Source organism: Ambystoma mexicanum, chromosome 4q (assembly GCF_040938575.1).
Source record: "Ambystoma mexicanum isolate Mex_15411 chromosome 4q, UKY_AmexF1_1, whole genome shotgun sequence".
NCBI classification, from domain to species: Eukaryota; Metazoa; Chordata; class Amphibia; order Caudata; family Ambystomatidae; genus Ambystoma; species Ambystoma mexicanum.
In genome coordinates this window covers 1,242,318,437-1,242,346,245 of record NC_090928.1, presented here as the reverse complement: position 1 = coordinate 1,242,346,245, position 27,809 = coordinate 1,242,318,437, and the positions used below count along the sequence as shown (strand labels likewise).

Below are 27,809 nucleotides of genomic sequence, written 5' to 3'. Positions count from 1 at the left end.
CTGGACGGTCGCCCAGGGGATGTTCCTGGTTCCCTTCCACCTGGCAGGAGAAAGAAACCCCATCGCCGACTCGCTCAGCAGGGAGCTGCGCGCGTGTCACGAGTGGGAACTGCGCCAGGATCAGGTGGATCAACTCTTCCGACGATGGGGCGAACTCCAAATCGACCTGTTCGCAACAGCGACCAACTTGAAGTGCCAGAGGTTCACCAGCAGGTTTCCCCAGCCGAGAAGCATGGGCGATGCGTTCTCGTTCCCCTGGGACGGCCTATACCTGTATGCGTTCCCTCCGTTGCCGTTGCTGCTTTGACTCATCAACCAGCTCAAGAGGTCCCGGTGCAGGATGATCCTCGTCGCACCGGCGTGGCTGAGGCAGATCTGGTTCCCGGACCTTCTGGACTTGTCAACGTCCCCTCCCATCAAGCTGTCGGCAGACGCGGATCTTCTCTCCAGAGAAGGAGGCGCCATCTTCCACCACGACCCAGTGTCGCTGAACCTGCAGGCTTGGCTCCTGCAGCGCTAGAGTTTGGAGGGTACGATATACCGGCCGACTGCAGAGAGGTTCTTGCAAAGGCCAGGGCGTCCTTGACTCTCAAATGCTACGGTCACAAGTGGAAGAGGTTCTCTATCTGGTGCCGAGCACAGAAGATCAACCCCCTACGGATTACGGCCCCTCAAGTGCTGCCGTACCTGCTATCGCTGGCAAAGGCTGGGCTAGCCCATGCCTCCATTAAGATTCATCTGGCGGCGATCTCCAGATATACCAGAACCACAGGACGGACGTCCCTGTGGTCCCATCGACTGGTAAAAGAGTTTATGAAAGGACTGTTCCGGTCGTTCCCGCCGGTGAAGGCCCCGGCGTGGGAACTTAACGTGGTGCTGACCAGGCTCATGGCGCCCCCATTCGAGCCGATGCACTCCGCACCGATGAAGTTTGTGTCGTGGAAGACTGCATTCCTGGTGGCCATTACCTCCGCACGACGAGTGGGAGAGATCCAGGCCCTATCCTGCAAAGCACCGTACTTGACTTTCCATGCCTCGAGGGTGGTGCTTAGGACGCACCCCTCCTTTATGCCCAAGGTGCCGTTGGACTTCCATCTTAACGAGCCCCTGGTGTTACCTGTTTTCTTCCCGTCTCCTTCGTCGCCGGCCGAGAGGACTTTGCACTCGCTGGATGTGGCTAGAGCGCTGAACGTGGACCGCACGAAGAGTTTTCGGAGGACATCACAGCTGTTCGTGAACTTTGGACCTGTGAATCAAGGGAAGGCTCTCTCGAAGTCTTCTATTTCCAGATGGCTCTCCGGCTGCATCATGCACTGCCACCGGTTGGCTAACCGACCGCTGCCAGGCCGTCCGAGAGCCCATTCGACCAGACCGATCACTGCTACCATGGCGTTCTTGTCTGGTGTGCCCCTGCTGGACATCTGCAGGGCTGCTACGTGGAGGTCGACGCACACCTTCACTAGATTCTACTGCGTCGATCGGGATTCCAGGGAGGAGTCCAGGGTCGGCCAAGCAGTGCTGCCCAACCTGTTCGCTTAAGGTGAGCCTGGTGAGGAGGTAAGAGATGCTTAATGTTGAGTTTTTTGCCACCTCCCGTGGTTGTGCATGTGTGTACTGCTATGTATTCTTATATTCGTGAGCATGTGAATCCATGCCAGACCCCATGCTGGAGAAGGAACAAGTTACTTACCTGTAACTGTTGTTGTCCAGCGTGGGTCTGGCATGGATTCACATGCGAACCCTCCCGCCTACCCCTCTGCGGCTCTTCACTTGGTCATACTGCCACTTCACGTGCTACCAAATCTGAAGATGGCTGCCAGAGGCGGGGCTTAGGGAGATGGCAGTCATTGGCTGTGGTCAGTATGACGCAGAGATCAGTGATTGGTTACTACTACGAAAGACAGATCAGAAACGAAACTAATACTGATTTTTCTTTACCGAGGATTCCCAGCCTGACGACGGGGAATATTCATGAGCATGTGAATCCATGCCAGACCCATGCTGGGAATAACAGTTGCAGGTAAGTAACTTGTTCCTTATGGAAGGGGTAAAAAGACTCCACCCTCCAATTTCTAACCCACCGCCAGGTTGGGACCTTAATGTGGTACTTGCTAAACTCATGGGACCACCCTTTGAGCCCATGCACAAATCTAGTCTCAAACACCTGACTTATAAAACTGCCTTCTTAGCCATCACTTCCATAAGAAGGGTCAGTGAAATCCAAGCTCTGTCCGTGCAGGATCCCTTCTTTACTATACATAAGGACAAACTGGTTTTACGCACTCACCCTAGGTTCTCACATACATTAATTTCCAAATTCCATGTTAACCAGTCTATTGAGCTACTGGCTTTCTTCCAGGAACCCAAAAGCTCTGCTGAGGTAAAACTCCACACACTAAATGTGAGGAGGGCGGTCCTCTACTACGTAGACAAGACCAGATCCCTAAGAAAGACAGATCAACTGTTCTTCTCCATAGCGCCAGGCAGAGAAGGAGATTGCGTCTCTAAAAATGCCATATCTAGGTGGATAGTCGGATGTATCCAACTGTGCTATTCACTCTCAGATAAAACGTTGCCTTTTACGCCAAGGGCCCACTCCACAAGAGGTACTGGAGCCATTCTGGCTTTCATTGCAAATGTCCCCTTAGACAGTATTTGCAAAGCAGCTACATGGAGCTCTGTTCACACCTTTACTCAGCACTACTGCATTGATGCACATTCCAAGACAGATAAGCAAGTGGGACAAGCGGTTCTAAGACAGTTGTTCGCTCATGACCCTTCTCACATTCCACCTCCTTCTTCTAACACTGCTAGCATGTGATCTAAGCAGATTCCACAAACCTCAGAAGGGATACATTACTCACCATACTCGTATTTCTGATGCTTGTTTCTGCTTAGATTCACATGCGCCCCCCCTTCCTCCCCTCTGAGAGAAGGCGCATGGATGCTTGTAGTCTTATCTATCCTATCTGCTTGGATACTCTATACTCGCGCTACTCCTCATGCTAACTCATGTCAGAAAAAATACAATCTGAGGGTCCTACACGCGGAAGGGATCATGGGTACAGGGAACATCACACTAGGGATAGTATTACTGGCACGCCCTGTTCATCCCTTTTCGAGTTTCGAAAAACAAACTGTAATACTCTGTAGCATCCACTAGATGTCGGCCTATACACAACATGTGAATCTAAGCAGATACAAGCATCAGAAATACGATTACAGTGAGTAATGTATTATATATATATATATATATCTCCTCATTGGTTAATGACTGATACTCCTCACTCCTGACAGAAACGTGGGGATGGCCTGCCTCGTCAGTTATGTAATCTCATGAAGCGCAACATTACGCCCAAGGCATCTTGGCACTAGGAGGAGCAGGTGAGGCAAGTCCAGATTAGAAAAGAGACTTCAGGGCACGCCTGAAGGCTAGATGTTTGGAGGTCGCACGAAGGGCCCAAGGCAGTTGATTCCAGGCTTTAACGACTGCCACAGAAAAGGCTTGACTGCCGGTTCACACTCGTTTAACACGAGGAACCAAGAGAAATAGGGCAGCCTGTGAGCGTAGGGTACGAGCAGGAATATAATGAACAAATTGCTCCTGTAGATGCTCTGCTCCCACCTTATAGAAGGCTCGGTGAACCAGGCACATAGATTTAAAGGGACTGTAAGGGCAAGGGAAACGGGCCGAGAGTGGTAGGCCAAATGTTAGGTGTCCAATAGTTGAGGGGGCTGCTTGTCCCGACCACCAGGATCTCTGTTTTGCTGCCATTTAGTTTAAGGGAGTTAGTTGCCATCCAGGCACCCAAGTCCTCAAGACAGTTTCTGAGTCGGGCCGCAGTTTCGGGACAAGGGAGATCTAAATGTACCAAGATCTGTGTACTCTCTGCATAAGAATGGAAACGAAAGCCATGTGACACGATAAGAAGGAGAAGAGGGTGGATGTAAATATTGAAGAGGATAGGGGATAGCGCAGATCCTTGCGGAACTCCGCAAAACAATACGATAGACTTAGAGCAAAACGGAGGTAAAAAAATGGATTGAGACCAGTCCGTCATAAAAATCCGCAACCAGTTCAATACCTGGCCTCCCAGGCCCGCGTTCGACAAATGAGAGATCAGAATAGAATGATCAACCGTGTCGAACACGGCCGACAGGTCAAGTAAGAGCAAAGCTCCCACACCTTCCTGTTCGACTAGGCAGGTGAGGTAATCAAATAAGGAGTTGAGAACTGATTCGGTATCTCTCCCAGGGCGGTAGCCAGACTGAAATATATCATAAGTAGCCAGAGGATTCCATGAAAGAAGACAAAAGGGGAGAAACCAGTGCCTCAAGAACTTTCATCAGAGATGGAAGAAGGTAGATGGGTCGAAAATTAGCCAGGACAGCAGGGTCCAATGAGGGCTTCTTCAATAAAGGGAGCACACAAGCGTGTTTCAGAGACCTCAGAATCAGCCCATCCTGAAAGGATAGGTTAACTGCCGTTGTAATATCAGTGATAATGTCCGTTGAGACAGCTTTAAGCACCTCCAAAGGGATGGCATCTGGAGGAGAGGCTGATTTGAGGCCATTAATAGATTTCAAAATGTCCTGCTCAGAGACGACAGGAAAGGAAGCCCATGACGTATTCGAAGTGAGTAGGTCAGGGGGGTGGGGGGGATTGCTTAGTCGCAATGCTCAGTGCGCCCTACTTGGAACCACTGCTTGCTGCTAATCTTCTCGTGAGGTTATATATATCCACAATCTAAGGAATATCTAAAATGTAAAGTATGAGCTAATAATACTAAATGTACCTAGTAGGCTTGGACTATTTTGTATTTTTAGTAATTTCTAACTGTTGCTGATATACATGTGGTAAATGGTTTTAGTTTGAATATACATGACTTGAACTCATGATTGAATGCGTAGATAGCCGGAGTTGCCACAGACATTAATGTGGTAATAGCTTATGATATGATCAGGACACTGAGGGAATGCGTCTATATACCCATTCTGATGTTTGTTAATCTGCTTAGAATCACATGCTGTGCATAGTCCGACATCCAGTGGTCACTGCGGAGTATTGCATTTTGTTTTTCGTAGTCGAAAAGGGGACGTCGACAAGGCGTGTCTGTAACACTATCCCTATAGTGACATGCAGTGTACCCACAATCCCTCACGCGTCGAGGTCCCTCAGATTGTTTTATTCCGCCCAGATATTGGTCGCCTATACGCGGAGCTCTTCGAGAGACATTGCAAAAAAAAGCTTTATTTGACCTTTGGTCGCCCTTAACTTATATTATTACTTACATCCCTCCTACAACGTCGTAGCTGCAAAGCTGTTCACTGCCGATCAAGATCTCTGACGTCGGTGCCTTTCACTGGAGGAGGTTGTTCGGCGTTCGCTGAACATGTGGCCTGGCCTCGACGGCCAAATACAGTAGGGAGATTGGGGCCGTGGGACATTTATTGTTTCTCTTTGAGAATGCCTTTCCCCTTTCCCTCCCTTTCCTTCGGGGTTGTTGTCACATGCAATCTGTTCCTCAGCTATGGAGAGGACACCCTTTAGGTTTTGCCCGTGTTACAAAGGCAAATTTACCTGGAAAGACCAGCATTAACGGTGTAACTGTTGCTTGCCCCTCGACCACAAAAGACGGCTGTGCGGCCTGTCTGCTCCTTAAACCGAACACTTTGAAAGACCTTGGGGTCAAGAGGTGGGCAGCCTACGACATGTCTAGGTCTGATTCATCACCTGCCGCCAAAAGTGACGAGGAATGTGACAACCCGACGTCCGTTTCGGAAGTCGTAGACCTCTCCAAGGAGCATTCACACTCCTCGTCGTCCGTCCCCAGCCCCGACGAGCTCGGCTCACTCCCTGCTTATGGGGATGAACACCTCGGCGACAAGGACGCACGCAGAAAACACTCCCATAAACACACAACCCACGGCTCTTCCTCGTCGAAGACGAAGAGAGCATTAGCGCCAACGGAGACGCAGGTCCTACCGTCGGCCTCTTCAGACCGTAAGAGTCTGAAGCCCCCCTCGCAACCGCAAACGCGACTAGCGACTGGGCTACCCCCAGACAAGGGCGCTATCACTAAACCGCCAGAAGACGCGCACCGGCAGAGAGCGCCCATCGGCGTAGAGCAAGCGACGCCTGTAACGTCGACGCCAGAGGTACCCTCGACAGACAGTTTAGTTGTCGAGAGCCTGGCGCAGATTATTTCCACCGATAGCCAGAGACGGATGGCGAAAGAGACTTCGGTTACCGCTCATAAGGCCTGGGAAATGACAAAAAGGTCAGAAGGAAGGCAGGAACCGCCCGCTCCGTCGAGAGGGACTCCTAGCCTACCAGAAGGCTTTTCAGAAGGCTAGGGGAACCTCTCTTCGACGTTATGGGATAGGTTGAAGCGTTTTCTAACGGAAGGCCCTCCCTTTTCTCCCCCTGACCGCTCTGGGGTACCTCAAGAAACCCTAGAGAGACTCCAGTTCTGTATGGACAAAATGGAGAGGTTTATGGAGACTCAGAACCCTCCAACACCCAAGAGATTATGAGAGGGACCTCAGGAGGATCCCAGGGCCAAGTACCCCAGGCTGTTTGATTCCCCCCCAAGAGGATGTAGATTTATATGACCTCACTGGAGAGGACCCCCACTTTCAGGAGGAATTCTTAGGCAATAAAGGGGAACAAAACCTAGAGGAGGAAGGTTTTGAAGACAACCCGGATATGGGTGATGGGGGCTTCGGTGAAGACCCAGAAGAAGGCGCTTCACAGCCCTGGCAGTCCCCATCAGCGTTTTCAGACCCTGAAGCCATAAACCTGTCCCCACCCAAAGACGCACCTATTAGGAATAAATCTCCTATAGACGATCAACCTACTTTAATGCACTCCTACGCAAGGCAGCAGCACATTTCGAGATCGAGACCGGGGAAACTTCTCCTGACTTCGACTTTGTAGAAAATATCATTGAGGAGAAACCCCCTGTCAGCCAAACCATTCCCCTCCTCGCCTCAGTTAAAGAGACAAATTATTCCTTCACTATCCACTCCTGCGTTGATCAGAGGGGTCAACCCGAGGATAGAAAAATTATTTAGTCCTTCTCCATCGGACCTGTTATACATCAGAGGCCACTCTGTATCAGACTCCTTAGTGGTGACAAATACCAGGAAGAGAGCAGGGGTCCCGCTGTCAACTAACGAGGCACCACCAGATAAAGAGGGTAAAAAATTGTATGCCCTAGGAAAAAGGATTACAGCCTCAGCTGCCTTTTCCACAAGACTTGCCAACAACAACTCTTTGCTGGCAAGTTAGGCAGATGCACAATGGAGCAAACTACGTAAGGACATTGAGGAGGTACCGGAACCCCTACGTACTCGCCTTCTAGCCACGGTGACTGAAGGGACCTTAGTCAACCAAAGCATCATTAAAAATACTCTGGATGCTGCAGAGACGGCTGGGCGTTCCCTAGTCCAAGGAATCCTACTCAAATGCCATGTATGGCTACGTAATTCAGGCTTTAAGCCTGAAACACAAGTATCTCTTATTAACAAACCTATAGAAGATGCAAACCTCTTTGGTAAGGCGGTGGATGAGGCACTAGAGACCGCAAAGAAGGAATTTGACACAATCAAGACACTAGATCAAATTTCAAGACCTCCCAACAAAAGTGGTTGTGGCAACAAATGTTTTTTTCAAGGCCAACGCCAGCAGCAACAACAGCAGCAGCAATACTCTGCAGGTAACTTGTCCTCTAACCAAGGCACCAGTGGACAATATAACCAAAGAGGACAACGTCGTGGCAAGGGAAGAGGTCGGGGTCCCACCCCTAGAGGTTCCCAAGCCACCAACACCAAATGACTCAAAGATTCGGGTCCCCTCCCATGCTTCGCCGGTCGGGGGCCGGTTAACCTCCTTTCTTCCAGCATGGGAGGGTATAACATCAGACCGCTGGGTACTATCAACCATAGCCCGCGGCTACTGTATAGAATTCAACAGTTCCCCCACGTACAAACCCCCAAGGGGACGATGCATGTCGCCAGAACACCTCGCCATCCTTCTTCAAAAAGTGGATCAACTACTAGAAAAAGGAGCTATAGAGGTCGTGCCTCTATCCCAGGTAACGGAAGGTATTTATTCAGTATACTTCCTTGTACCCAAAAAGGACATAACCATGCGTTCTGTACTAGATTTGCGCACAGCGAACAAATTTGTCAAACCTCAAAAGTTTTGTGTGGTGACTCTACAGGAGGTAATCCCCCTGCTTTCACAGGGAGATTACATGACAACACTGGACATGAAAGATGCATACTTCATATTTTAATGTTGCCAGCGCACAGGAAATAGCTCAGGTTCATGATAGAGGGCAAACACTACCAGTTCAGAGTGCTACCCTTCGGCATAGCATCAGCGCCGAGAGTATTCACGAAGGTACTGGCAGTGGCAGCGGCCCACCTGCGCAGGTTGTCCATCCCAGTATACCCTTACCTCGACGATTGGCTCATGACAGGGGATTCTTACGAAAAATGCTTCTCAAAAACCCAAAAGACTGTAGACCTTTTGTTTCAACTGGGCCTCTCAATCAATGAGAAGTCCAGCTTAGACCACAGCCAGATCAAACAATTCCTAGGGGCTCTAATTCGAACAAAGGACGGCCTCGTCTTCCCCAACGAGAGGGTCCAAAACATGCTGTTTCAAATCCCTCAATAGGTGGTCGGTCGGGAGGTGGCGGTATGCAAAGCAATGCGCTTACTGGGAATTATGGCGTTGTGTATTTATTTGGTACCTCACGCACGCGCATGCGCCCAATGCAAGAGTGGCTCAACAGCCAGTGGTGTCAGGCCAGCGGACAATGGGACGATCTAGAGGTGGTCTTGCAGGCCTTGGTTCTCTTGCTACGGTGGTGGTCGAAGGAAAACCTGGTAATAGGGAAACCATTCGCCACCCCCGCAGTGGAAGCCACTCTAACCACAGACGCATCCCTCACAGGATGGGAGGCTCACCTATACCACCAGACTGCTCATGGAGTCTGGACTCCGAGTGTAGCATCCAAGCACATAAACTTACTGGAGCTACTAGCTGTGTTAAAGGCACTGAAAGCCTTCCAGGCACACCTACAGGGTAAGACAGTGATGGCCCTCACGGACAGCACCACAGCCATGTACTACCTCAACAAGCAAGGGGGCACTCATTCTCCAGGACTGTCCAAGCTGTCCCAAAACATCTGGAAGTGGGCTCTCAAACACAACATGTTCCTACTGTCACAACATGTACCAGAGGAACTCAATCTGCTAGCAGACGAACTCAGCAGAGACTTCCCTCTGCCCTCAGAGTACGAATGGCGGTTACACGAAGACATCGTCTTCGACGTCTTCACACAATGGGGATTCCCAGAAATAGATCTGTTCGCAACTCTGGAGAACTCACAATGCCAAGATTACGCCTCCAGGTACCCCCAGAACCAATCCAGGGGGAACGGTCTATCGATACCATGGTCAGGGAAATTCGTTTACGCTTTTCCTCCCGACTCCCCTTCTCAACAAGATAGTGCACAAGATGCACCAAGAACAAGTTACCATGATACTGGTGGCCCCTTTGTGGGCCAGACAGCCATGGTTCGCTCACTTGATGGAGATGTCCCTATCTCCTCCAGTGAAACTTCCCTGCCCGTACAACATGCTGTCACAGGACAAGGCCAGGACACTACATCCATGCCCTCAGACCATGAACTTAGCAGTCTGGCTCCTGAGATCATAGAATTTGGACATTTACAACTCCTGCAGAGATGCATGGACATTCTCAGGGAGGCTAGAAAGCCTAACACTCGTCGGTGTTATTCTAGCAAATGGAAAAGATATTTGTCATCTGGTGTAGGGGAAGGAGCATCAACCCAGTTGACTGCTCTCCCACACAAATTGTTCTGTACCTGACTCACCTACTAGACTCAGGCTCTGTGTTTAACTCTATTAAAGTCCATTTAGCTGCACATTCCGCATACACCACTTCCCAACTTAGTGTCATGGTGGAAAGTCCCAGTTATTAAAGCCTTCATGGAAGGAGTGAAGAGGATCCACCCTCCCATAGCTAACCCCGCTCCCGGATGGGACCTAAATGCGGTACTAACCGGGCTCATGGGGTCTCCCTTTGAACCCATGCACAAAGCAACACTTAAAAACCTCACTCTTAAGACTGCTTTTCTAATAGCCATCACCTCCAGGAGAGTAAGTGAACTACAAGCACTCTCTGTACTAGACCCCTTTGTTACAGTTCACAAGGATAAGGTGGTTCTACTCACACATCCTAGGTTTGCACCAAAATGTATCTCTAAATTCCATGTCAACCAGTCAATAGAACTTCCAACGTTCTTTCATAATCCTTCAAACTTAGGTGAGAAGAGCCTGCATACACTGGATGTTCGCAGAGCAGTGATGCTTAATATGGAAAGAACTAGACCACTGAGAAAGACTAATCAGTTCTTTGTCTCGGTGGCAGCAGGAAGAGAAGGAGATGCAGTTTCGAAATCCACTATTTCTAGATGGATTGTACAATGCATCACTCTGTTACACTCTTGCTAAGAGAGAACTACCCTTCAAGCCAAGAGCACACTCCACTCGAGGCACCGGGGCATCCATAGCTTTCACTGCAAATGTCCCTCTTGAGTCCATTTGCAAAGCGGCAACCTGGAGTTCTGTTCACACCTTTACAAAACACTGCTGTCTAGATGCCCACTCTAGATCTGATTCCCAGGTGGGACAAGCAGTATTAAGACATCTTTTCTCTACTGTTCCTTCTCACAACCCACCTCCAACTCCGGGTACTGCTCGCTAGTCTATGCACAGCATGTGATTCTAAGCAGATTAACAAACATCAGAAGACAATGCATTACTTACCGTAAAAGCATTTCTGATGGTTGAATCTGCTTAGATTCACATGCGCCCACCCTTCCTCCCCGCTCGGATGGAAGGAACATAGACTTTCTTCTATATTTCTCTTTTCTGTACTCACTCACGTCTAATAGGCTCCCTCAGGGCAGAAAAAATACAAACAGAGGGACCTCGATGCATTAGGGACTGTGGGTACACTGCACATCACTGTAGGGATAGTGTTAGAGACACGCCTTGTCGACGTCCCCTTTTCGACTACGAAAAACAAAATGCAATACTCCGCAGTGACCACTGGATGTCGGACTATGCACAGCATGTGAATCTAAGCAGATACAACCATCAGAAATGCTTTTAAGGTAAGTAATGCATTGTCATATACCTATATATCGCCTAGAATGTTAGTGATACCCACCATATAAGATCACATTAAAATAAAAGCTTTATAATAGCATTTCCAATTATATGGTCCTATCAGACTCTTCCTTTAAGATCAACACTTAGTTATTTGATGATTATAACTCACATTGCGCTAGGGGCACGGTGCATATCCCAATAGTATGTCATATCCCTTCTGGTTTGAGGCTGGCCAGCGTACACCATGCCCAGCAGCAGACACTCACAACAATGATGCGCGTATCTGAGCACAGGATCGCCGACTGTAGTAGCCTTACAACTTTAATTTCATGTCTTCTGTGCTTGGCCTGGTCGAGTCGTTCCCTGAGGTTTTGGGTGCAGAAGTCCCTTTTGGGCGATGGGTTTAGTTTCGATTGATCACTGTGCTTGCATATCGGCTGCAGGCACAGTCCAACTGAAGACCCTTGTGAAGAAAAGACGAAGACTTCTGTGATACCGGTGACCTGATACCGCTGGCCTGAGACCGCCTCCTCCAGGGAGCGAAGAAGACTGACAACAGGAGTCACGACGTTCAGGCGGTGACAGGCGATCTTCAATGGACGGACAAAGGAGTAGGCCCTGCACGGCATCCGTTGATGCAAGAAGGCTGAAAGTGCAGGCAAGTACCAAGGATGCACCCAGAATGGGGACAGCTGCAGCGAGTTTGCCCAGGAAGGAGGGCTGGTCAATCCACTGGTTGATTCAGAGACACTTCTGAAGGCACAGATCCTCGAGTGGCGGTCGAGACTGGTTGTTCCCACCTGTCCAAGGGTTGAAGCACCGACTTGAGGTCAGGCAGAGTAGTCGGGCGTCACCGGGACTTCACTGGAGTTGGTGTTGGTCAGCTGCAGTGTCCTCCTCAGTTCGCCAAGCAGACTGCACTTCTTCGTAGGAGTCTTGGCTTCAACGATGATCTGTGGAATGGTTGCAGGTAAGTCCTCCTTTTATCCCAGATGCTTAATGGAATCTTCCCCAGGTGCCCCAATGGTAAGGGTCTACACCATTCAAGCTGGTAGTGGCTATCCAATCTGCCCAGCAACAGACATACAGGCACCAGGGTGTGGACTGGGACAGACCACTTCTTAGTCCGTAAAAGCAGCAGCTTTGCCTGGGAAATGGCATTCCACATAGGACAGGACAGGAAAAAAGCTAAAGGGCAGGCAGCATTCTTGTTGCATGGCATCTTTGAGTCCTAACATAGTTTAGAACTCATTTGCGGACATTGCAAAAGTGCACAAGTAAAACATGGTAGGAAAATATCATCTGCCACCAGCCCATCCTGGACACCTTGGGGCTCGTTTGCGAGTTCCCGTAATTTGATGGCAGGGACTAGTTAGTTGTGCACATTTTCATACATGAGCCCCCGCTGCTAGATTTGTCATTTGCACGGCAGAGGGCAAAAGGTGGTGTAGAAGCGTTTACGAGGCCTTTTGGCCACCACTTTTGCACTCTACCTTGCAAATTGATTGAATGCTCCCAGTCATGTATTCATGGCAGGCAGCATTTACAATGGATTCCTGTGAAATCCACTTGCTATTTGCTCCTGCAAAAGGCCGGCGGACTTCATGGACATCGCAAGCATTTGCATAAGCATGAAAATCCATGCCAGCACAAATGGTAGTCTTTGTATGGCGTAGCGTCCGATACTTAAATTGCATTCCGCCCCTTCTCTCTGCCATAAAGAATGAAAATATAGCGTGGCATGAAATCCATGTGTAAAATCTTTACGCAAGCATTTTACGCATGCATTTCACGCTACGCCAGGAGCAAAATGTGCTCCATTGTATTTGTAACCCAAAAGTTACGCATGGAAAAGATAGGATACAAAATATCCTAACTGCACTTCACTTTAGGCTAATGTGTGTAGTTGTAAAAATGCAAGAATTCCATAAAGAAAAACCTAGTCTCTCAAAACTGATTATCTTATGGACTGATCAGTCTCTGTTAGGCAGAAACCTGTGCAGTTCCCTTAGGGACCACTGCAAAAGGCTTAAGACTACAGGTGTTGGCAGTAAACCCAATTGGTAGCAGTCTGTACCACCCAGATTTACCTGGTAGCTGTGGCTGAGCACCCAGACTTCTCTCAAGAAGAGTTAGAGAAGATAGGTACCAAAATACAGTAGCACAAGCAAACAGTGACTAGAGCTTTGGTATCAAGTATATAATTATTTATTTAAAGACACACTTAGAAACACTCTAGCACTATTATTGTAAGCAAGTTAAAAAAAACAGTCACTATTAATATATATACATCCCTTAGTCCTTATTAGACAAATCTTAGTTAACACCACTTATTTCCAGACAGAGGTGAGCGCTTAACTAAAGATGGCACTGCAATAAGTTTAAGAAAAAGGGAGGGAAAAGGCAGAAATTAGGAACAGCACACAACACAATACTTTAGAAGCACTCAGCAAGGCAGGAAAGTCAAAGTCTACTTATGAGCAAAAAGTTCAGATGCCAGTCTCCCTCTTGGAGAGAGTAGAAAACCAGTGCGCCCAAGATCACACAGTTTAAAAGGCTTGGAAAGTCTTGCAGAGAGTTTAAAAAGGAATCAGTTCAGCTCAGAAAAGTTCAGTTAGCCAGCCTAGGGCCAACCCGAGTGGTAAGTTGAGGATTTAAGAGACACCTCACACAGACCGTTGCGAGGGAGGTCAGGCGGACACAGTACCTTTTTAAAAGTGGAGAGAATCCTCCAGCGGGGGCAGTTGTTCCTTGGAGTGGGTGCAATTCGCGGCGTCGTCCAGAGGAAGAGATGATCTCGCCGTGGAGGAAAGCTGAAGGTCGTTGCACTGCCAGGGAAGAAACCAGCCGTGGAGTTCTGCGGTAAAAAGGTACTACCCTTTTATTTGCGGTAGTGGAAAAACGTGGTATTCCGGTTGCCGGGGTGCTTGGCACAGGCAAGGCGGCCACGAGATGATCCGGGAAGGCGAAAAGGCAGGCAAACTGGATATCCCCACCAGTCAAAGGTAGAAGACTCTCTTCGGGATGAAGATCTCCTCTGTCGTTGGAAGAAGTGGTGAGTCGGTTCAGCAGGGCTCCACCGGTGGTGTCGTCGTTGCAGGTCGGCTCAGCTTCTCCCTCTTCGGATTCTTTGGTCCTGTGGCGACGTCTGAAGTCCCTGTCCCCAAAGCCCTGCTTTTATGCAGAAAACCCCCATTCATCAGTCCTAGCTGTCACTCAAACATGCTAAGTGGTGAGCCGGGCGGCTCACCACTGGGCCAATCGCACAAGAGTGCGACTTGAGTTGCCGAGGCAACTCAGTCCAGGGTGCCTAAACCCCCTCCCACACATCCTGTATACCCAGACAGAGTGGCACCACTTTTGGAGGCTTCTGTGGAGAAGCCAGCCAAAAAGTGGAACAAAGGGCTCGACTTGGGTTGGAGTCACAGAAGCGAACACAAACGCCATTTTGGAACCGAGTTCTGGCAAAAAATACCAACCGGTGAATTAATATTAAATAAATAAACCGGCGGTATGTTTGAGGCTATGTTAAAAAGTATTAGCCTCGAACAATGGGAAAATTCCATAGGAATATATTTGCGGTTGAATATAAAAAGTAGTATCCACTGCCACCAGCCAAAACTCGCTCAGGGGGGGACTGGACAGTGCCCCCTCGAACAGACCCAGGGGCAATTGAATTGCCCCTACCAGTACGCCCACAATATGATGGTTTGTACTGGTTCTGTTCACAATTTAGGACTAGTAAAGCCAATGGTGACTTTACATGCCCTGGGAGACAGTAGTCAGTCCCAGGGTACGGAGTCTATGTTTGGGGGTCACTATGACACCCCAGTGTTAAGGCACGGAGGGTGCTGTGTAACACACATACCAAAAATACATGAAGCCCTATGGAGTAAAAGACCCCATAGCCCATAAAACACATTACAAAGTCAAAGGATATCTCAAATCATGTCTAAGAGTGGGAGGAAAAGAGTCTCACTCTTAGCAGGAGAAAAAAATAAACCCCAAAAATCCAGCAAAGCTGCTGGGGGACTCACTAGGTTTGGGAAAGTAGCCTTAACAGAGAATTCTTCCTAACACTCTCCCCATGCAAATGAGCACAAAGCAAGGTAAGTAAAGCAGAATACCTCCGAAATGTTAGTACACAAATGTTTCTAGGTGCGACAAGACAAGGGAGGGAAGACCGAGGGAGGACAAGACAAACAATCTTACTAGGCCTTGTCATTCAGATTGTGCAGGTGTGACAACGCAGAGTGCAGGGAGAAGGGAGAGGGGGAAGTGTCAGGGAGGGGGCGGGGGGAGTGCAGTCAGGACAGCATTGCTCTGAGTAAAATGCACCAGGGGCAGCGCAGCTGTGGGTAAGTTCAATGAGGCAGGGGACTGTAGAGGTTACAGTTATAGCCCCTAAGCGTGCGTTCTGCCCGGAGGCAGTGCAGGGGAGACTGATCATGGAGGAGCCTGGTACCCGTTGAGACTCTGAGGGTTCCAAACAAAACAGTCGGCGCAGGGGAAGGAGCGGGAGAAAGCAGAGGCGAAAAGGAAGGTTTTGAGCTGCTTCCGGAACATCTGGTGGTGTAGCTCAAGTTTGAGAGGGGCAGGGAGGCATTGCAGAACGAGATACCTGCATAGGAGAGAGACCTACCCCCCACTCTCTTCCTGGAGAAGCGTCTGAGAGAGTTGGAGGTAGCTGAGCAAAGGGCTCGAGAAGGAAGGTATTATTTTGGAAGAGGGAGTTGGATGAAGTACGGGCTCCGGCCCCAGAAAGCCTTGCGGACAATGCAGAGGGTCTTGAACTTGATCCTTGCAGCCACCAGGAGCCAGTGGAGAGATTTCAGTCCTGGAGAGATACGATCCCTGGGATTGAGGCCAAGGACAAGTCTCGCAGTCCTGTTCTGGATGAGTTGCAGAGGGCAGAGAGTAGAAGCAGGCAGATTTAGAAAGAGGCTGTTGCAGCAGTCCAGCCTAGAGAGAACCAGAGCTCTGGAGACAGTGAGCTTCTGGGGAAATGGGTGAAAAGGGAGAATACCTCTGAGGAGGTGCAGCTGGTAGTGGGCCTTCTTGGAAAGGTCTGTGAGGTATGGAGCGAAGGAGAGAGTGGAGTGTAAGATGACACCATGGTTTATTACCTCACAGGAAGGCGAAGGAAGAGGGCCCAAGGAGGGCGGCAAGAGTGAGGGAAGGAGGGAATGAGGGTGGCAAAGCGGGAGCAGGTGGCCCAATGAGAAGGATCTGACTACTGTTGCTGTGGGATGTGATGCCAGAACTCTTGAAAGAATTTCATTATTTTTTCATCTGCATTGGGCTTTAATAATTCAGTCAAAGGTTATTTGTTTTATTTGTAATCTCGATTTGTTTCATTTTTCTACAATTATTTTTTAAGTTGTTAAAATGGGTTATTCAGTGTTTGTTCGTGGTGAATGGGCAGACTGAAGCTGTGAAGCGTGGGCCCCTGACATTGCTTTTGTCTGAGGCAATTGAGCTCGCTACTGTTTGCTTTTTGCAATGTCTGATGTGTGCATAGAATTTGAAACCTGCTTCTATCACACCCTCCCTCTGATTGGGCTCACTATTTGGTTTTCTTTGCTTTTATGCAGGCTGCTCGAGTCCATGGTACCTGTTCGAATAATCAACTTCCCTCAAGTGAGTATTCTAGTAGCAGGGGTAAACGGATCACCTTGCAAGCTTGCAGCCTCATATCCTACTCCTGCAGACAGCGCACCATTTTCTATTTATCAAGAGTCAGTTCTCACTAGCCAATGGCTAGTGGCGAGTGCACATTTTAAGGCCTGCTTGTACCTTAACATTGGGAGGTCCTCCAATCCATAGTTTTTCTTGTTTTGTTTTTTTAGCTGTGCAATTTCTTTAAAGGGTTTACTTAGATGCTTTGTACAGTTCGTATATCTCACCTATTGACTGCCTGCTTCAGAGCCCTTTCAGACACTGTATGTGTCCTAATTTTTACAAGTAGTGTATTTGAAACCCCTTTTCAACATCTATTTTACATCTTCACTACTTCTCAGGTGCAGAAGTGATGCGATTTCAGGAGATAACTGAGAATCTTTACAACACCTTCCCACCTATGTATAGATTAATTTATATTATATAATATTACCTATAACCTATCCCAGTGACCTTGTTTTAGCGTTTTGAACACTAAAAAATGATCATTTGTTTTCCTGTAATCCCTTACCGCAACACTCTGGGTTGGGTGTTCTGTGTAATAAATAATTTACTTGTATTAACCCTTTCCCTACTGGCCATCCTTACAGTCCTATAAAAAAGTAGGACAAATATTAATGGCCTAAGGGCAGATCAAGGGTTAAAATACACAACTGCATCAATTGTAGCTGCTGTTTGCAGAAGCTATACGTTTTTGTTTTTCAATACAATTGTATTTGTTTTAATTGCACTATCAAATATGACGCTCTATTGATGTAACTACTTCATATCCTTCACAAATATTTTCCCCCATCTTCAAATTACCACATCTCTATGACTGGAGCTTGTCCAGCAAATAAATACATCAGTTTCCCATCATTGATCTGTAAAACATTATCTTGCATGTATCTGTTGCTCAAGTGAGGTCTCCTGCCCTTCACTGGGTTAAGTGCCATAAGGGGCTTCCTATGGGAAGATTTTATCCTCTCGGCTGCTTCCTAATAAAATGCTGAATGAAGAATTGAGGCATAAATTCCCAAAGACACTTGCCCCTCTCCCTAAAGATGCAATGGTCTCAGGCTGCAAACCCTTAAAACCCCAGACTCTAATATTGTTCCCCATCATTAACTGGTCTGTGTTCTTAAATCTCAGGCCAACTACCTCGGCATTCTTGAAAGTCTGCTAAAATGGTCACCCTCTGGCAGGAGAGCGGAGTACATGGTGGGCATAGTAGAATTCTCCAAGGGTTCCAGAAAAGACAGTCGGTGGCAGGGTGAACTATTCAGGAGTGAAGAACCAGGATGTGGGTTGTGCCCACCTAGCTCCTATATGCATGGTGCATTTTTCATAAATAAAGGTTACCTGTCAAACTTGTTGCCTCTGTTCTTCAATGTAACAGCCAGGAACCCTTAAAAGCTAAGTGAAAAAATATTATTGTTGCCCAGGCATACCTGGTCTCCTCAGTCGAACTTCTCCAACATTCTGTGCACCCTGTTTATAACTGGCCCTCCCGAAAGCTCCAAAACCTCTTTCCCCACACATGTTCCACCATATGCACCCTTCAGCTTTAAATCAGATGTTATTGCTTAGGACTCTACTAGCCTTAGAAGAGACTTCCATTGCTCAACTCTGCAAAATGGTTAATGTTTCTGAAAAAATTGTTTGTTTATTCAACACTAATGTACAAATACAGTTACTAATGACAATTGAGTTAATATATTGTTATACATCAAGCCAATGTGTGTTGTCCTTTGCTCCTCCATATACCCATTGAAACTATTTAACTCGGTTATTGAATTTCCCTAAAAACTGAGACCGTGATGTGCACCTTACCCCGGATTGATTTCTGTTAGGGGAATGTGCTAATTCCTTCAGTGCAGTGGCACAGGGGTCGCTTAGATTTCCTAAATGTTTAAATACCTTCTCTTGGATAAACTACTGTTTCCAAGAGCAGTAAAGTGAAATTGACTTTACTTACAATTTGTAACTTTCAAGACCCAGAACACATTATCTTACCATAGAGTTCTGGAGGGGTTACTTAGTATCCCTTTTGTCTAGTTTCTCATGTAACATTTTTATGTTGCCCTTTATACAATTAATGTCTGGTGGCAGTGGTTTACCTTTATACCATTGGGAGTTTTTACCGCGGGCTGCATTTGCAGCTGCAGTAAAATACCCATGGGTGCCCATTTTGTCCAAATAGCCCCGGTCTTCTTTTTTCGCCATTTCTTTTTGGAAGGGTCCTTCTTGAGAGTTACTCTGCGTGCTAAACCAGGTTTGGTCTCTTTGTTCGCTTTGTCTTTGGCGGGATTCACGAGTGAAGCCCGCCTCTGACTCCAGTATCTCTGGCAGGGGCAGGAAGTGAGGGAGGTGCCCGAAACTCCCTGTCCTTAATCCCCTTGGTTACAGGAATGCACCCAAAGGTGATTGGCCGGCTGGCTGTCCTGCAAGGACAGCCACCCTGCTGTGGGATTGACTGCTAGGCTGGAATGAATGGGAGAAACCTGCATAAAAGGCTCTTGGCTTGGAAGGCTGAGTCGACCACTGGACGAAGGAGTCGGAAGAAGAACTTGGAAGAGACGCTTGCTGCAACTCCTGGACCGTTGGTTTGCCCAGTGTTGCCCTACTGCATTGCTGAAGCTCAGAATTCGACTCGACTAGCAGGAACAGATTGCCAGGGAAAGGAACACCAGATCGAGTGCATCGCTTTTAAATGAAACCAGAGCTCCAGGAAGATCCTCCGGACTCCTATGAAGCAGAACTGACAAAGCCTGAGCCACTTCAAGAGTGCTTGACCCCAGTTGCGAGGAAAGTCCATTAAGGTATCTGAGAACCGGGGTGGTGCTGTTTGCGAGAGCCGCAAGGAGCTGAAACCGCAAAGTGCTGCTGATCTGAAGTTTGCCCATTGCTGCCGCCAACCTTCCATTCGTAGTGCACGAGTCCCCAGACGTCCTCCCTTTTGTCCCCACGACTGAGGCCCAGAAACACAGGATCTGCAGACCTACACAGGAACAGCAGCCAGCTGGATCCAGTTGTCTTCAAACCAAAGGTACTGTAAAGCTAAGGGGAGTTACCTCTTTTTGGGTGGCCTTGCTAGCTTTCAGTTGAGAGATGTCTTGCTTGCTCTTTCAAAGTTCCTTGCAGCTTTGCCCATCACAATCCTCCCAGCTTCTGGCCCTACAGTTATTTCATTTTTATACAGAAACTTCTAAAACATTGTGCAAGACTCACTCAGACTTTTGCGCAACTAACATTGGCAGTCCTGGCTCCCTGAAAGACTCTTCTTCCCTGTGACTTTATTTACCTTTGCCCAGGAAAGGGTTAATTTACTTTGCATTGGAGGGTTCTAAAAAAGTATTTGCCTACTTAAGAATATTTGTTAACCATTGTTTTATTTCCTCAACTTCTTCTTTTGACACTAACCTCAGTATTGCTCTAAATGTACCAGTGATATATTAATGCCCAGTGTCCTAGATAGGGTGTAGGAAGAATCTGTGGACCATCCCAAATGGGTATTTGCTGATTTAGAGAAGAGTGTGTATTTTGAAGTATATTTTTGCGTTGCATCTATATTGCTCCTAAAGAAGGCTTATTCAACTGACTGTTTAATAAAATAATAGTTTAATCAAGAAACCTTGAGTGCAAGTTTTTATTTGGATAGTTGTCACTGTGAATCTCTGTGTGATAACCCTACAGCTCACATTGACCCATCTTGGGATAAGCCTGGCTGCTCAGTCACTCCAACTTGTGTAGTACATGCTTATACCAAAGGTTGTGTTAACTATTGCCAAGAGGTCAAGGCTGGTGCAGTCTCCCACAGGGTATTGCATACAATCTTGCCTAACATGGAGTCACTCCCGTCTCATACAATACGAGTGTTAAGGAAAATTGGGTTTTGGCTTTCATAAACAAATGAACAACAATTTTAGAATCTAGTACCCTTCTTGCATCTCACCCAAAGGACCTTTCCTTGCTTGTAAACTAAAGGGGAACTGGACACCTGCGCTAGCGTGGGGAACCGAAGAAGCGAGAAGCCGGAAGGCCAGCTCTGAGAGGGCTACATTGCAGAGACCGGGGAAGAACAGTCTTATCTGGTAGCGGGACCATGCTGCAGCCATGGTTGGTCTGGGGCCCCGGAACCAACTCCAAAACAGGTTAGAAATTAAAAGTCCTAAAGTCCTGCAAAAAGAGCTGGGGGTCTCTAAGGTAGAATGGTATTAGAAAATTTCTGAGAATTTTCCCTAACACTCCAATTCAAGATGGAGATGGTAATCCTGTGAGTGCGGCAAAGAATGTGCTGCCGTGTGGAGACTCTAGTCATTGAGTCTTTTTCATGTCTACGATGGAAGGTGGTCCCCAGCAGTGAAAACATCAGCTATGAGCGATAGCTGTTAGGGAGAATTCTCATAAATGTTCTAATTCCCTTCCCCTTAGAGACCCCCAACAACTTTGCTGGATTTTGAGGACTTGATTTTTTACCTGGAAAAGAGTGTGAGCCTTTTTTCCCACTCTTTCATGTATTTTGATATAGGTTTTACTCTTGTGTTCTTTGATTATGGAGTTTTAAGATCCCTCCATAGGCATCTTTTTCACCCTCAGTGCAGTGACACAGGGATGTCTTTTTAGACTTCCCAAAGGTTTAAATACCTTCTCTGGGATAAACTACTGTTTCCCAGAGAATGTAAAGTTAAATTGACTTTACTAGTCTTTTTAAATTCCTAGACCCAGCACACACTATCTTCCTATAGCGTGCTGGAGGGGTTACCTAGTATCCCCTGTGTCTAGAAACTCATGTAGCAGTCAAATGCTACCCTTTTCTATCAAAATGGCTGGTGGCAGTGGTTTTAGAACAAACTACCATGATTTTTCCCAACCTCGAACACCGGTAGCAAAAAATCGCGGGAGCCATGTTTTTCAAGATGTCGTCTTAAGCCCCTTTGTTTAAACAGGACCCAGTCTTCTTTTTTCGCCATTTCTTTTTGGAAAGGTCCTTCTAGTGTTTGTCTCTGCGCGCCAAACCAGGTTTGACCCCTTTGTTTCCATGCCTTTGGCGGGCTTCAGGACTGAAGACAGCCTCTGGCGTCCGAGTGTCTGTGGTGGGCAGGAAGTGAGGGAGGTGCCCGAACTCCCTGTGCTTAGTCTCCTAGGAGACCCAAAAGCACTCTGGCGTGATTGGCTGTCTCACTGTCCGGCAAGGACAGCCACCCTGCTGGGTGAGTGGCAGGTAGGCTGGAATGAATGGGAGAAAACTATTTAAAAGGCGAGTCTCTTGGACTGGAAAGCAGAGTCGACCACTGGAAAGAAAGAACCCGAAGACGAGCTTGAAGAGGACGGCTGCTGCAACTCCTGGACCATTGGTTTGCCCGGTGAAGCCCTGCTGCAGGTCCAAATTGCCAAGTTCATCCACAGAGAAGTCCCTTCAAGGATGACTTCTTCCTTTGAGTTGGTGGGACCAATCAACTCGTAAGCCACCTGGATACCATTGTCGAAAATGGTTAGGATTAACCAGCGGGAAGGACGCCAGCTTGTGTGCTTGAAGAACAGCTACGTGAACTGAAGTGACTCCATTTTGTCAGCGTTTTCCGGCAATCCCGTGCAGTGCAGGATTTCCCCCGACGTCCTCCCTCTTGTCCCCACGACTGAGGCTCAGGAACAGTGTGATCTGCAGGAACTGCCAGGAACCAACGCCTTCAGCTACATCTTTTGCTTCATACTAAGGTACTGTGCCAACCCGAATGAGAGAACGCTTCTCTCGCAGTGAAAGTTCGTGGAACTTTCCCAACTTGCAGACCTAATCAGCCTGTGACCCAACAAATGATTCTTTTTCGTACAAACTATTTTTGATAACTTTGGCAAAGACTTTACTGTTTACTTCAAGAACTGCTTTTTCCTATCCAAGACACTAGTCCATTGACTTTGGCCTATGCCTATTGAACTGAATCGAGTCCTCTTGTGAACTATAACTATTTGCACTGCCTAAGAAAGAATTTGTGATCTATTCTGCTAACTTGTGCCTTTGCCTTCCCATTCAAAGTGACTGAATGCCCTTTGGCTCCTATTTCAGGGGACCTTAAATTGTTCAGAAATGTATTGGTTTTGTGTTGAAGTTTATTTGTGTATAATAAGTTGCCTCCTTCTAGTGAATGTTTTCTAAATGATTGTGTAATAAATGTATAAGTGTTTTTTACCAAGAAACCTTGACAGTTAGTGTCTACTTGAACCATTTTGATTGTAAGACCTCTGTGTAACATCTTTTACTGCTCACGTTCCCCCTTGAGATAAGCCTCTCTGCTCAGCTCGCTACCAAAAACTGTAGTACAGACTTATACCAAAGGTTGGTTTTGCTTACACCTGTAGTCCTAATTGTATGTGGTGGTCCCAGTGGGTACTGCATGCAATTCTGCCTAACAATAGCAAAGCAAGTGCGGCAAAGAGTGTGTTGCCGTGGGGCCTTGTGAGGCTCAGAGATGGCGTCACTCGAGAGAATAAAACGGTGGACTCACTTTCAGGTAACCGCTTTAAACTGGCATTCAATTTAACGGTACGTTAATCCTCAATAAACCTCTGCACTGTGCAAGACGATTGTGATGCTGGAAATGCATGAGAGGGACAGGGCCTCCGTATCCTTGTCCTTTACTGCCTTTTATCGTGTGTTCTGTCGTGTTTTCCACGCAGGAATTCATGTGGGACTCCTGGCGGTGCAGCTCTCTTTTGGTTCTGATGAACAGACCCATGGGATACCCTGTGCCCCTAGTGTATGTTTTTGGGCACGTGTGTGGCCCACAGAGCAGGGTACGGGCTGGTGGCAGCTCTGTGCTGAAATGACTGGTGCCCTGAGCGTCCTCCATTTTGGGAGGCCCAGGCCCTGTCATTGGAATCTGTAGATTCCTGATGGGGACAAGATGCCCTCCATCGCCTGCTACCTTGATCTTCCCGAAGTCCCGGGAAGCCCTGTCTCTGTCCCTTCCCCCTGACTGGCTGTTGGGTGGAAGTTCCATATATGGTAGTGTGGGGAAGTGCCGACCAGACTGGCTGGAGCCTTCCCAATGACCGTATGTTGTGGGTACACCTGTGGGTGGGACCTGGGTGAATGGAGTGTGTGACGAATACGCATTCTGTGTTGTGGATGTCTAGTATCTGGTGTTTGACACAATGACTGAGAAAGCCCTACCCGAAACTGGTATGAATGCATTGTGGAGTGTTGAATGGCTGGGTACTTGTCGCAATACACATAACTTGTTGTGAGTGTCTGGAGAGAAGTGAATGGCCTGAATGCACTATGCACCCGATTGGCTGTCTGCCTGCATGAATGCCTTTCTGACCGATTGTTTGCCTGAGTGTGACCCAGCAGAATGAATGGGAGACCAACTAGTATATCTGGGGTTCTCTCACTGCTAGAATTCGTGTTCAGAAGCTGAAGAGTAACCGGAGTAAAACTGAAGCTTGACCTTGAAGCCCTGCTGGAAGAGAAGAATTGCTGTTGCTCTCCTTCATCAATCGGAAAGCTGCTGTGTCTCCAAGGACTGACCCAGAGAGGACCTGGTAAGGCGCCCTCTTCCCGAGCTACGAGGGACCATCGTGCACCAGCTGATCTTTGCCAAACTCCCTGGTAGACAGACTTACGACAGGCTGCCGACCGGAGACGGGGACTCCCACGGAATCCCAAGGAGAAAGGCCTGGACTGTTGTCCGCCCCTGTCAACCGCCGTCGCCGACCGGAGACGCTGTGCTCCCGTTTGCCTAAGAACTTTCTTTCAAGGACGCTCTCGTCTGCATCGCCGCCGCTTTATCCCGCTGGAGAAGGCTTGACTGTCGACGCACCGAGGAGTATCCACCGGTCGGTTTCCCGCCACCCAAAAACCACAGAGACGCCGACGACTCGACACCCTTGCTGGGCCACAGTTCTTCAAACTCTTTGCGGTCCAGAACTATCGACATCGAGGTGCCCCGCACGCCTCCTCCTTGCAGGACGTTTACGTTCCCTCGTCAACGAGCACCGCTAGGAACGTAGCTGCCCTTTCACCGCCGTAGTTCACCCTGTTCTCAGTCTGACGTTCAACGACCTGTGACTCCTGCCTTAAAGAGAGGGCACTCAAGAAGGGCCGTCAATTCCCTGATGAGGAACGCTACAACGGCAGGTACTTTGGGGTTGCAGAACTATTGGAAAGTCTCGTGTGAACAATATAGGGACTGGGCTTGTGATATATCTTTATTCTAGAGGTTGCCCAGGTGGGTGGGGGGGGAGAATCTCCAAACAGAACTGTGTCTAGGTATCGGGGCCAGTATTCTGCCAATTGTTCTAACCAACCGCTTTCTTCTTACCTCTATCGTTGGTTTCCTTTACGAACTGATTTGTGTGCCATTTAACCGTACAGTTGATGCACTGTAAAGAGATCTAATGGTAATTGTGGTACCACGTAGAACTGTATATTTGCCAGTATAGATCACCGAGTACAAAGTGGGTTATCGTGATATTGTACATAACCTTGAATATTAATTATATAAAGACTTTGTTTTAACTAATACAGTGTGCGGACATTCCTTTGTGGGTGCTTGGGGACTACACTGTACTGAACCAGCTCGCATCACCTCCTGAGAAGCTAGGCCTTGATTGCTCGACCACGCACCAATTTTAGAGAATCTTGGCAGGGGTCCTCTGTGCCTCTCCTCTACCAAATAGAGAGCGGAAGTACAGACCCACCCCTCCGGTTCTTCTCAACGACCACACAGCCCAAAATGCACAGGTACACGGACAATACCAGCATATTGCACGTCAAATCAGTACGTCAAAGGCAATTTCCTGTCCCCTCACTTAACATTCAACGTTACCTTTGGAGTTTATAAGTGGGCAACTTGCGAGGGAGGTAAACTCTGGCCGCAAAATTATAAGCAGGCTGATGTCCACGTGTTACAATTTACGAAGTGGCAGTGCAATCTGGAAGGATTACCTAAAAGCATCAGAGTTGCACAATATGCCAGGGGCTAAAGAACAAGAACCCACTGCGTCCCACTCTTATTTACCAACTACAAATGGAATCGCCATCTGATCACGATCCAATTCAGATAACATCAAGCTCCTGTTCTGTATGAAATATGAGTAACGTACTCAAGAATAATCTAGATTATACTTTGTCCACATCTTCCATGTAGCGGATGATGACAAAGGGGATGATAAACAAAAGAAGATCGCAGAGTGATAGCATTTTGTGCGATGGAAGATTTCTTGACCAAATAAATCTGGGGATGGACTGTGTAGATTTGGAAATACTGGAGGGGGGCCCACCTAACATCCAATGAAGAGGATGCAACAAATGTTATAGAAGCCTTGGGTCCTAGAACCTTAAAAAGGGCATCCCAACGGATAGAGCGACCGACTGTTGACCTGCCGAATTGCCAAGGTACCCCCTCTCCGAATAACGCATTGCCACATTCCACCTGATCTGCATTGTTTTTTCCTGAACTCATTGGTTAGTGTATTTGAACTATTGAAGACAGAGGTCCAGAATCACTCCGGATCCCTGATTGGATTAACCAAGGAGGTGTTGGCATGGGAGTCATCAATGGTGGGTCTAAACGGTCTGATTAACTCCTCAATTGTAAAAGATCTGAGCTTCTTGAAGGAAGAAAGTAGGTCCCAAACAATAACTTTGATTGAAATTAAATCATACTTGGTTATGCTGGAATATGAATTTCAATTAATGAAACGGCAAGTAAATAAATTGGGGAGAGATCTATATGAGACGAAAAACCCCGACTGTGGAAGATTTATTGAAGGATTTTCCTCTGGATGATACTCCTCTTATCTCAATCTCTGCTTGAGGAATTTTTAAGGTTGGCCCAACTGGGGGAAGTCGCATCAGCTAAACCAAAGCGGATGTCTAATTAAACGAGATCTAAGGGACTCATACCGATAGAACAGGAGTGTCCATCTACTCCCCATGAAGTGGAACCACCTAGTAGTGAGACTCCAAGGACTTTCCCTATACCAAATGAATTGAGTGAAAGTCATAAAAGTAACAAAATGCAAACCTCAAAAAATTTAAAACGAAAATCTGAATAAAGAAAACCATCTATTAAGGAAATTCTGGACTCCCAGTCTCAGAAGTGGAATAACAAAACAAAAAAAGTTTGAGAAAAAGAAAAATGTTCAAGGCATTGAATAATGTGGCTGATAAGGTAATATACGAGGCACCAACTCAGAACTCTTCTCAACAAATAAATATGAATGATCAAACTCAAGGAACAGATTCGGGTACTAGCACGATAACATCCTCTCTTCTGAAAACCTAGTCCGGCTTAACAAACAATTAGTGTGGGCCTACAAATGGAGGATTTGAAAGTGGTGAAAAAAAATATCCACTACGTTTGGCGCCAATATTCTTAAAGCATCTAGTCAAGTCAATTGCAAAACTCGGTGAACCAAAGGTAATGAGGTTCTTCTAGTCCGAAACACAGCATCTGGAATTGATCCACAAGACCAAAATAAAGGTGGTCTAGTAAATACGCTAGAAGATCCCAAGTCTTCGGAGAGGGCCTCTGTTCAAAAAGTGGATGAGAAGCTGCTTAGAGGATGAATGTAATGAGAAGATGGAACTTAGCCTGTTTCCAATACCATGAATATGTCTAAAAAGGATTGAACCTATCAAAGGACAAGTGAGCCTGAATAGGGGAACTATCCTGTTCGTAACAAAACAAATGCCGGATCTTTCTCTTTTATCCTCTCACAACATTGTTCGTATTAGTTTCCCATATGATCACACACATAGTTGAGGTGGTATGAAATCTCAAGTAAGAGTTGATAAAACATAGTCAAAGGGTAGGACTTTCTCATACAATGTTGAAGAATGAAGGGGGTCCCTAGAAAAAGAAATTCTAATGGGGGCAAAGGGAGAAGAACCCAGTCATGGGAGGAAGCAACAGGTTGGAGATAATGAA

At 47.4% G+C, this 27,809-nt stretch overlaps 1 protein-coding gene across 2 annotated transcripts in view; it reads left to right on the top strand.

Annotated features, from left to right (window-relative positions):
- The window catches only part of YIPF3 (Yip1 domain family member 3), a 331,619-nt gene that overhangs the window by 115,011 nt on the left and 188,799 nt on the right, over positions 1-27,809 (top strand). For both annotated transcript variants that reach the window (XM_069608816.1, XM_069608815.1), the window contains one exon: positions 16,812-16,857. In XM_069608816.1, the coding sequence (XP_069464917.1) occupies positions 16,812-16,857 (46 nt within the window). The remainder of the gene's footprint in view (positions 1-16,811; positions 16,858-27,809) is intronic.